Source organism: Strongylocentrotus purpuratus, unplaced genomic scaffold, assembly GCF_000002235.5.
Source record: "Strongylocentrotus purpuratus isolate Spur 01 unplaced genomic scaffold, Spur_5.0 spur5_contig_858, whole genome shotgun sequence".
NCBI classification, from domain to species: domain Eukaryota; kingdom Metazoa; phylum Echinodermata; class Echinoidea; order Camarodonta; family Strongylocentrotidae; genus Strongylocentrotus; species Strongylocentrotus purpuratus.
In genome coordinates, this window is record NW_022145566.1 from 574,763 (window position 1) to 586,605 (window position 11,843).

The following is an 11,843-nucleotide window of genomic DNA, read 5'->3' on the forward strand; positions in this document are numbered from 1 at the left end:
GTAAAAACCTAATTTATGTTTGCCCATACCGCTTTTTTCATTCAAAATTATCCAAAATGTTTTTTACAAAAGAAAACAATTTATTTTGGTTACTAAAGAAGTATCTCTATATCATATTTTAGTGAGATCCTCCTTCCTCTTGCCTCTTCTTTCTGCCCCCTTATCTCTCTCTCTCTATTTCTCTCTCTATCTTTCTCTCTCTCTCTCTCTCTCTCTGTTTTAAACAAAATATATATCACCCTCTTTATCCTTCCCTCTCCCCGAAATCTCCCTCTTTATGTTTTCTCTTTCTCCCTTTTTCTTCCTCCTGGACTCTTTCTGCTTGTACTGCAGTCAGTACTGAACAATGTTTCTATGAAGTGCAATACTTCGTGCAATGTTAAGAGCACAATGCTTGTGTTGTAATAGATTTAATGTTTGCTAACGATTTTTCCTTACACGTGCAACAATTCATATGTCACGTGCTGCTAATCAGTGTTTATAAAATATACCATTACAGACGATTCAAAATATTCGTGAAATTCATATATTCATTAATCTTGATCTGGCGTCCTGTAAAATTGTAAATAGGCATATTATATTGACGTTATCGTTTGTGAGGTTTGGAATCGTTATACTATGTGTATATATATATATATATATATATGAATTAATATTTTTCAAGAGTTTGATGGTTGTGATTATGCACTGCCTGTTAATTTCGATAATTTATTACGTAAAATTGGGCGTATAATATGGATGCAACATATAAAACTGCTGCAATACGATTCTTCAAAAGCTAATGCTTTACGAATTGCATTTTATTGCTGCAATAAGTATGTGAATAATATTTATGGACCTATATGTTTAGATGTATGAATCATGTCGATAAAAATGTCAACTATATAGTCTGCACTAGTCATCATTATGCATTTAGTCAAATAATTATGAAATATTTTTGTCGTGAAAAACGGCGATTAGATGTATTTTTGTATTGAAAAATTCAACATCATTCATTCAAGTAATTTTTTTTTCTGCAATATTATGTGAAAGATATATTATTTTGCTTGTGTAAGTTGCAATATTATCAATTATGTAAATGACTACTCAAAACTGTGTAACTATATTGAGATATTAAACATAATTATTATGCATATTTCTAGTATGGCGATTAGGAACTGCCACAAAACATAAATATTTATAAAAAAAACATTGACTGTTTACAAGTAATCAAACGAAGAGAGCATTGATAAGTTTGTGATTGTAAATACTCGTATAACGTGCGGGCAGTTTAGGGATTGAGTAAATCATGCCTTGGTAACGATGTTGTTTAATGCCTTGATTGAACTGAAAGTTCTTAGACCGATACATTGTACATTAATTTTGTTAAACAAATCTAGAAGTAACTGATGTACATGTAATATTAAGGGAATACGTAATGTTGTAATATCCGTTTCCCTTTCTCCCTCTTTCTGCTGATCTAATCTCCAATTTCTAGAGATTCTGCAATCAATTCTTTTCTTTTTCTATCTTTCTTCCTTTTTGCCTTCTTCTATTCTTCCCCATTTTTGCCTAGTATTTTTAATCTCCTTCCCCAAATTCATAATTTCTTCATTGTTAACGGTATATATTTGTTAACTTATTGATTTTCAATGTATACTTTGTTTTTCAAGACGTACTGTAGAAATGCCTCAACAAGCTCTGATTCTTTTTAGTTCCTTTTTTCTCCTGCCATTATGTATTATATTTGTCTAGTTTCATTGTATATCTTTTGTAATAAACATAAAAGAAATTTTTTGTATTATATACAAGAAATATTACAGGCAGTCCTTTGCAGGACTTCCCAATCCTCCCCCTTTCTCACATGGTGCAAGCCTACTGTATAATATATATGTACTTATATTAAATTGCAAATAACATTACAATTTCATTGTATTGTGTTTTGCATGAGAAATAAAAATCATTTGAATACGAGATAAGATTCTCTCACGTTTGTCAATTGTCGGCTATGAGAAGACGGGAAAGTGAATGAAATGAACGGAAGATATGATCAAAATAAAGTGGGCGAGGAGAAAGAGAAGGATATGGGTAGCTGTATGAAGAGATTGCCGTAAGAGCATGGAGGGGTACTAGACATATATTTTTCAGTGGGGGTAATTACATTGCAATTATTGCATGAAAATAAATTTTCATAAAAATATGGGAAGCACCATTAGCAAGAGAGGTCATCTTTTTGGAAAATAGCCCCCTCCCCATAATTATTTTTTTCGTCGGGGAAAAAATAATCTAGTCACGGTATGGTAAATTGGGTGATTACATTTTGTGAATTTCCCGGTCATGAAAATGAAACGGCGTTTAAATCTTTTCGGCGCTTTTACCATGTTATATTAGTAATCTAGTTGCAAAGAAACCTGACAAGTTCAACTTGTCATCGTAAGGGCAAAAAACAACCATCGTCACAATGGACATTTCCACAATTCTCTGACGTAACAATGATAAGCGTAATGCGCTCTCTCAAATGCGCGACATCATAAGGGCAAAAATACAGCTATCACGTGACACACGTCACAATGGACATTTCCACAATTCTCTGACGTAACAATGATATTACATGTATTTATGTTGAAAAGTATTCGCGCAATGCGCTATCTCAAATGCGCGTGCGCGTTATTGCTACCTTAGATTTCTACAACATCGATCCCGTACAAGTAGGTCACGTCATATGCGTGGAGATTTTCAATAGGCCCAAACAACAACAAAGTAAACATCTCTTGCACATCCATGCTCTATCTCTACCATTATCAAGCAATTATTCTCGATGCAGAGGTTTTTCAAAAATAAACAATCATGAAAGCATAACAGAATTATAAGTTGGAGAGATATCGTTGGAAATGAGTAATCACCTACCTGAAACTGCTTTGGGCGATCGAAAGTATGGAGAAGAATTTTGGAGCGCAGCTGAAGAATTCTGCTCATGCCATAGTGATGAGGATCATGGCGGTAACACTAAGTTCTGCACGTGCAGTGACTACGAATACATCTGTGTCGGTAGCACACTACATCTAAAGAAAGGTGCCGAGTCCGGAGGCCCCATAAAAATCGCAGAAACTCAGCATGATATTCAAGTAAGTATTATTAAGAGACGAGTGATGGTGATCAAAAAGAAGAGGGAGGTGGGGTATGTGTGGGGCAAGCTAAAGAAAAAGTTGGGAACAACCAAGGCAGATCAATGAGCTCTTTTTCGCAAGCATTCCAGACTGTCATAAAGCAGTCACCTTTGAGAGAGTCTATATGATATTTGTATTTAGTCGGCCTATTTTGTAGAATTAAGTCACCGTGTTGTAGAAATGAAAGAAATTAAGAAATTAAGTAAGGGAGTTGTGTGTCTTGAAAATTAACAAAAGTAATCCTGTCGCATTTTCTCTTGGATCTTACTAAGATATACGTTAATCTAGATCTAAATACTAAAGCCATAGTCTAGTCATTCAGTAGCACCAAATGCTTTTAAGTACTGCTATTCATAACTATGTCGGCAAGCTGAAAGATTTATTTTTATCCAGTAGGACATGCTATTAACGGAGCTAAAAATATATATTGACCTCATCCAACTTTATGTTCCAAAGATAACTTTTCAAGCTGTAGGCACATTCAAGATTTGGCGAAAAGTGTTATCGAATGGTCGTAGTTATTCTAGAATCAACAAAAACAAAAAGAGGAAAAGGGTATTCTAATTTTAATGGTTTCTCATTTCGAAATTTGGTGTGATTAATTCATTCTAAAATATCTAATCTACTTCCAATTTAATTTTACAGCACTCGACTGGAGCAGGTTACGGTGATGACAAAAGTGGTTCAACGAATGTCCGGTGTGCAGAACAGGATAAAGGGCCAGTAAGACAGACAACATCTCAAAGTCATGTCTCGATCACGAAATCGGAATGTGATACACAATCTACCGGAAGTCATTTCACTAAAGATAGTAGCAAGTCAGTTGGGTCAAAGTGTGGAGAAGAAGGTACAAGTAAGGAAGGTAGAAAATCTACCTCTTTAGGGAGCACACACAGGAGAAAGTCGTCAAAGAACAGGACAGGAAGGAGAAAAGATGGAGTAAACACCAAACGTGTAGGACTAGTGTTAGGTAATCAACAATTAGCGTCAGTTGTACTTTCGGCTCCCTCAAGTACGACTGATGCAGTAGGTTCGTCTCCCTCAAGTATGACTGATGCAGTAGGTTCGTCTTCCTCAAGTATGACTGATGCGGTAGTAGGTTCTTCTCCCTCAGGTATGACTGATGCAGTAGTTGGTTCGTCTCCCTCAAGTATGACTGATGCAGTTGTAGGTTCGTCTTCCTCAAGTATGTCTGATGCGGTTGTACTTACGACTGTTGCAGTTTTAGGTTCGTCTCCCTCAGGCATGACTGATGCAGTTGTAGGTTCGTCTCCCTCTTGTATGTCTGATGCAGTTGTAGGTTCGTCTCACTCAAGTATGACTGATGCAGATACAGATTCGTCTTCCGCAAGTGTGGCTGATCCGATTGTACTTATGACTGTTGCAGTTGGAGGTTCGTCTCTCTCAAGTATGACTGATGCAGTTGTACGTTCGTCTCCCTCAAGTATGACTGATTCAATTGTAGGTTCGTCTCCCTCAAGTATGACTGATCATGCTGATCAGTCTGTATTCCCTGACCAGCATAAAGAGAGGAGCTCCGTGGAATCAAAGTATCAGCAAAGGGATCATGGTAAAAGGGCGAAAAAGATACTTGGAGTTAATCAAGTTCATACCCATCGTGCCTCCGAACAGAGTGAATATCTTCTTGGAGACGAAACGAACGCCAAACATCTCTCTCACAAGCACCAAAAAACTTCAAAGAAAACCTCCATTAAAGGTCAAGAAAAATCACTTTTGAGAGATATTGATGGCGAAAATAAAAGCCATTCTGTGGCTTCGAAGAGCCAAAGTGTTCAAGAAAATGAAAATGACTATAATCCCTGCCGTTTGAAAGATGAAACTGAAGATCCGGAAGTGTCTGAATCGATGGAGAACAAGGACAACAAGGTTTCATTTTCTATTCAAGGGCATAACAATAATGAAACTTATAAAGCAGACAGAAAAGGAAAAGAAAAAAGAAAAAATCTGAAGAATGCAAATCTATATTCCGAAGAAACAGTTGACAAAGAATCGCTCTCCCAACACGGCCAAAAAGGTGGACAGAATACAGATGGAGATGGAAAAGAGGAACTTCTTTGTAATCACTGTTCGAAACGTCTACATGAATCATCCTGTGATGATTTTCTAAAAGAAGAACTTCCGCAGAATTACATATCATCCGACCATTCGAAAAATGGCTACACAATAAGGGGACAATTGTTCGAGCCCGCAAAACAAGACTTAGGAAAATCATGTAAACAATTTCAGGGAAATGATCATGATGATAAAATGACTTCAATACAATTTTCACTCCCCGCGCCTTCTCATTTGATAGCGGGTAGAGAAATGTCTGAAGTTGATGCTACTTACACCACCAATGTTTCCTTTTCTATTCGAGTTAATAAACATGATAAGGAAAAAAATCCTGACACCGATGAAAAGGAAAAATCACGAGATAATGTGAAACATGATGATGTTCATTCCTCGAAACACCCACAGGTACCTGCATGTGGAGGAAATACTGGCAGTAGTTTCCAAAGAGAAGATATTTCAGAGAATGATCTACATATCAACAATTCGAAAAACAATGACGAAAAACAAAACCACCGTTTCATAAAAGGGACAAATGACGGAAGGCAAGATGGCGAAAGACACGCACTGTCTCATCAATCACATACGGAGAATGCAGATATTAAGGGAAAGGACGAATTAATTGGCAATAGAACGCAGGACTATGTTCATCCCTCTGAAAATCTAAACGAGTCCTCTGATGAAAGTGGTGGCACTAGTTTTCAAGGAGAGATTGAAAAGAATGACTTGCAAACGAACTTTCTGAGATATGATGAAGAAAATCGAAGCGACCTTTCGATTCAAACGAAACGAATCTCCAGGGATAAGTTGGATGACTCGGATACACCATGTAAACAACTTCAGAGAAAAAGTGTTGACGAATTTCCATCCAAACAAACTCGGACCCAAGAGCTGTCTTTTCCGATGTCTGATATTTCAGAGAATAATCTACATATCAACAATTCGAAAAACAATGACGAAAAACAAAACCATCGATTCATAAAAGGGACAAATGAAGGAAGACAAGATGGCGAAAGACACGTACTGTCTCATCAAACACATACGGAGAATGCAGGTATAAAGGGCAATGACGAATTCATGGGGAAAAGAACGCAAGATTATGTTCGTCCCTTTGAATATCTAAACGAGTCCTCCTCTAATGAAAATAGTGGCAGTAGTTTTCAGGGATCTCGAATCTCCAGAGATAATTTAGATGACTCGGATACACCATGTAAACAACTTCAGAGAACAACTATTGACGAATTTCCATCTAAACAAACTCGGACCCAAGAGCTGTCTTATCCGATGTCTGATGTGGGAAAAACCGATACGAATGCTACCATGAAGCCCAAGGGTCGTGTTGTCGTTGAAGATGAGAAACAAGGTCCACAATACTTGGAATATCCACATACATCCTCTCATGATCCAAGTGGTGGGAAAGGTCGTCCAAGAAAAGAAGTTCCGTTAAATGACCGACGGACCGGTTTGAAAGAGGGTGACGAATCGAGCACCCCACCTTTAATTCGGTCTAACCAAAACATTGAAGACAAATTCGATAATGAAACTCGTGTCTTTCTAACATATCCAAAACGTATAAAGAAAGCAGGTATTACACGTCCAAAAGGCCGTGCTCCACAGACTGATCTACCAACAACTTCGAGAAATGATGAAGATAACACTCTACCAATGATTCGGACTAATCGAAATTGTAATGGTATGCCACATGACACGGATGATTCTTGTGAAGAAAGTCAACCAAAGAACGAGACTGATCTGGCGACATCAATAAGATCTTCTAGTCAAGAAGACGCAAAGACAGGCACGAACAACGCCAAAATGGACACTACTCTTGCGACCGAAGCTTCATTCTCCATTCGTGGTAATATGGTACTGTCTGCAGGGCCACAAAAGAAGTATTTCTACGACATGTGGATGAAAGGCAAGTTTTGCGACGTCAATATAGTCGTAGAGGATCACGCTTTTTTGGCCCACCGTGTGGTACTGGCGGCAAACAGTGAATACTTCGAAAAATTCTTTCTCAACACTCCTGCTAAGACCGATATACTGACTGTATACATATCAGATATTTCTGCAGACGTTTTCCGTGACATTCTTCGTTACATGTACACAGGTGATGTTGACATTCAGTTCGTTCACGTTTCTCAGCTTCTAAGAGGATCACTCTTTCTTTCGATCAAAAGTCTTACGAATGCACTTCAGACGTTTCTCTTGAACACCTGGAAAGGTGAATGCATTGGTGCGTTCTGCCTGGCACAAACTACAGGTCTACATGACCTTCTCAGGGAGATTCTGAATTACATTCGGACACATTTCGTTGAGGTGTCCACGTCGAGAAACTTCGCTCTCTGTCCCGTTGAACACGCATCGTGTATCTTGAAAGACGACAACCTACGGATAAACGAAGAGACAGATATCCTCCATGCTGTCTTGCTGTGGCTAGAGCACCACACTAGGGACACCAGCTCGAATTTAAGGCTGCTGAGACACGTGAGATTTGAATACATACCCCTTAAAACAATCGAACGCATCGAGAAGAGCCATCTCAATTCTATTTCCAATGAATCAGTGAGGCGCTACATTCAAGATGCAAGAAAGCGGGCATCTTGTTTGGAAATAGATCAGCTCCATTTCGATCCTCCAATCATTAGGCAACGCATAGCAGAAGTGGTTGGATGCCGCGCCTCAAGAATAATTGATTCCGAGAGCATCACTGCTAAGAACAGCGATCGTTTCTATAAGACGTCTGACGAAGAGGAACGCATCAGTTCATCGAAAGAAGAGCAGACTCCCTCTTATTCTCAAGGTGGTTTGTCATTGTCTTCGATCGAGAAATCGCCCTCTTCAACTAAATCGTCCAAATCTCTGAATACAAAAGCAGGGACATTTCCATCATACCATGACATCGATACAACCCCTATTCGCGTAAGCGTATCGCAAGATGTATCAGCATCTCCCGTTGCATCGAATGACGATCTTGGAGAAAGTAGCAGCCAGGAATCTACAGAGGATGAGACAACCATACAGGTAGTGCGTATAGGTGGTATATCCAGAACATGGGACGAGGACAGTGTGCACAGTGATATCGAGAAGCTGGACCGCGGACGTGGCAAAAGATGGGAAGAATGGATATCGTTTGCAGACCTACCTGTTGCCATGCACCATCAAGCAGCCTGTTATATCCACAACTCAATTTACATTTCAGGCAAGTTTTTTTCTTCTTCCCCGTTCGCTTCTCTAAAGTGTGGCCCCTAAAACAACGATGAAGTCATGATCAATAAAAGTACAATATTCCTTGATTTAAAACAATTCATACTAGTAGCAATAAATATACCTTAAACTTTATGATCATTATGTTCAGTGAGGTCTTAGATCTGATAACAACCAAGGAAGATCATGAATCACACACAATTGATCTTGACATGGAATAGTTTAGGTCAGTCCATTATCTTCTAATTACTTATGTCACATTTTACATGTTTTATCGCAAAATAATCTTATCACACAGGTGGTCATGTACAGTTGCCCTGTGATGCAAGCTGCAACAATTTCCAACCCAGTCGCCTCTTCCATGTGTATGATCTGATGAAAGCGAAGTGGTATCGGCTCGCGGACCTGGATCAGGCCCGGGTTTTTCATCAGATGGTGGCGCTTTTCGGGCAGATTTATGTGATCGGTGGGCAGGGGCAAGACGGAGGGTAAGAAATCTTTCATCGTCCTGCATGGAACACAATCTCAAAAACTGTCGAGTAATCAACCAGCGTGATTTTAGTAGCCTATTGTATTGTCTCCTGAAATCATATTCTGATGTTAAAATCGCGTTGTTAGGCCATCTTTTATTTTTTTTCAACATTAAAAAATACAATGAAGGCATGTAGTTACTATAATTATTATTACCAGTGTTATTAATATTATTATTGTTGTTTTTACTATTATTGTTACATTATTTTAAGCAGCTGCCCATTTTTATGATTTAGTAGGTCTACAAAAGCTTTCATGCACTCCTGTGATCTTTCTCAAGCGAATAGACCGACAAATGAAAATATTTATGAATCATGCTACGTGATATACGTCACTTGAATAATAAACTATATAGGCCTTGCATGTATCACTATTTTCCATTTTGTATTTACACATGGTTCTAAAGATACGGGTTTACTAAACTACACGTTTTATAGAATCGCACCATGAAATCAGGATAATGAATGTAGGCTAATTATTATGCCTGCTATATATGGCAGGAGTTTCATTAACGTTGGTTTTATTTCCTAATGGGTCACGTGCTGTAACAAAGAGGTGAAGGTGAAAAGAGGTGATTTTCTTAGAGGAAAGTTTGAAAGTTAGTCATGTACGCTGACGTAAAATCATAATTCCCAACACTTGTTTGTGATCCTTTTATATTCATTTGTGTACATTATTATCATTATATATCACCGTATACTAACACCTATGTTTATCTGATTTCATCCAGCACATGATAGGCTTTTTGATCAGTTTGAAATTTCTGGGGATATTACAGTATTATTATAGTTTTGGAACAGAAACGTTGTGCATTTAAAAATGCATTCTTGATCGTAGTGCCATTATAGGCCTTGAAAGTAGTCCTCTCCCTGAATAAGCTCAATAATCGCTTTTTAATAACAGAGCTTTGGCGGCAGTTGATCGGTATTCGCCATACACGGACAGTTGGCGCCAGGTAGCTCCCTTGAGTTCCCCGCGCTATGCCACGGCTGCGGCACCGTACAATTTCCACCTGTGGGTCGCCGGTGGTGCTACCAATCACGTGACCAATCGTCGTGGCCAATCATCTCAAAGTGCGGATGAAAGTAAAGAGTCCGGCGATGAAAAAGGCGCAAGCGTCTTTGATGGATTCTACAAGAGTTCCAACACACAGCTGACTGGGATCGTCGAGTGTTATTCACCCCATGACAACAGGTATACATTATAGAATATATGAACAATAAAATCTTTAAATAAACGAAGGCCATAGATAGTGAGCTTAATATATAATGTCTTTGTCGGGATGTGATAATTATCTTCGAACTTTACGCCAAAGTCAAGATACATCATAATCAAAGCGAACTTGTTGCATGATAGACAACAGTATACAAGTATTTCTACCCTCATAGATAAGGGTTATGGAGAAACCAACTTCCATTCTTATATTTATATAAGTGATATTAACGTCTTATTTCTATTGATTTTTCTTCAACTTAAATGAAAAGAGAATTCAACATTTTCGATTAGTTAGTGCTACGGTGCTACCTTCAAGTGAAAGCCAAGTAGGCTCCTTTGTTATCCACAATAACAATAAATCTGTATTTTTAATTTGTTACCCAAAACACTCGTTTTTTCAATTTTGGATTATGAAAACACTTTGGTATTACACATGTTGTTGTTGAGGTTGTCCGCCGCGGTTCGAATACACCCCAAACACTCACACACACACACTTGCAAAAGTTTAAGGCCTTGTCGTAAACTTATATTTTATGAGGCTGCAAAAATCAAGACGGTTCTTCTGATTTTCTTTATAATTAATTCATCTTTGTTATTTAGCTGGTCAAAAATTAACGGACTGCCAACACCAAGATGTCACGCCTCTCTTCTGCGGATCAATCAACGTCTCTTTCTCGTCGGTGGTTTTACTTGCATACGCCACTTTCCCGATGACGATAGCTCCACGTCTTCGGTAGACGTGTATGATGACGTCACAGAATCGTGGCGTTATGTAACTGACGTCGTAGAAGGAAACTACGGCGCAAATGCCGTGGCTGTAGGTAAGTGCGCTATGGATTGATAATCGTGTATATTACGAGGATGTGAAATGTTTATAATTTTGTTTTCTTTTTCTTGTTTCCTTTTGATTGGGAGTGAGTGGAAAGAAAGTTAAACATAATTTTGATCGCGGTCGTAGATCACAATTTCGAGCGTCTCCATTCCAATGTCGAACAGTTTATAAATATTATGAAAAAGACGTAACTTTTTGTATCTTTCACCCAAAGATGTTTTGATTAGTGATAATGAAAGAACTTTGTTTTCATACTGCTTGGGCTGAAGTAATTCCCGATGTCCATCTTTACTTTTCTACAAACTTATGTCAATTTTTTTTCTGATAATCAATTTGGATGTTTGCAGGACCCAAAATAGTCGTTCTCGGAAAACCTGGTCCTTTCTTGGAATCTGATGGTGACGTCATATCAATCTTCGACACGGCGACTGATAAGTGGGAATTGAGGCGGAGTCTGTTGCTAGAGTCTAGAGTTGGACATGCGTGCTGTGCCATTCCTGTATCGTTGCATTCGCCATTGCGTCGCGCTTGAAGATACGATTGCTTGATGTTCAGCAAAATAAAAAGCTTAAAATATCTGATAGTATCCTTAGACCTATCCCGAGGATGTAATATTCCACATGGCACGAAGCCAACAACAATGGCGAAATATACGATCGAGTTTTAGAGACACAACCGTACTAGCAAACACCATTAGTCAACAAAAGATCTTTAACTAAAATATGAAATGATGCGCTGTACTTGTGCAATATGCAATTGGTTTGGTTTTATTTTTTCGTATAAAAAATCAAAAGCATGCAAGAAAACAATTTACAGAGAAAATACAAATCAAGAATTAAAAA

General features: G+C 38.2%; 2 protein-coding genes across 2 annotated transcripts; both read left to right on the plus strand.

Annotated features, from left to right (window-relative positions):
* The first annotated feature begins 3,051 nt into the window (after window positions 1-3,051).
* Window positions 3,052-6,142, plus strand: LOC115929322 (serine-rich adhesin for platelets-like). Its single transcript, XM_030998067.1, has 3 exons — window positions 3,052-3,104; window positions 3,792-5,913; window positions 6,138-6,142. The coding sequence occupies exons 2-3, from the start codon at window positions 4,194-4,196 to the stop codon at window positions 6,140-6,142; spliced, it is 1,725 nt and encodes a 574-aa protein (XP_030853927.1). The 5' UTR covers window positions 3,052-3,104; window positions 3,792-4,193.
* A 105-nt stretch (window positions 6,143-6,247) lies between these two features.
* Window positions 6,248-11,615, plus strand: LOC100888059 (kelch-like protein 2). The gene is made up of 5 exons (XM_003731020.3): window positions 6,248-8,418; window positions 8,722-8,911; window positions 9,858-10,148; window positions 10,770-10,990; window positions 11,349-11,615. The coding sequence occupies exons 1-5, from the start codon at window positions 6,294-6,296 to the stop codon at window positions 11,531-11,533; spliced, it is 3,012 nt and encodes a 1,003-aa protein (XP_003731068.2). The 5' UTR covers window positions 6,248-6,293; the 3' UTR covers window positions 11,534-11,615.
* Window positions 11,616-11,843: the final 228 nt, after the last annotated feature.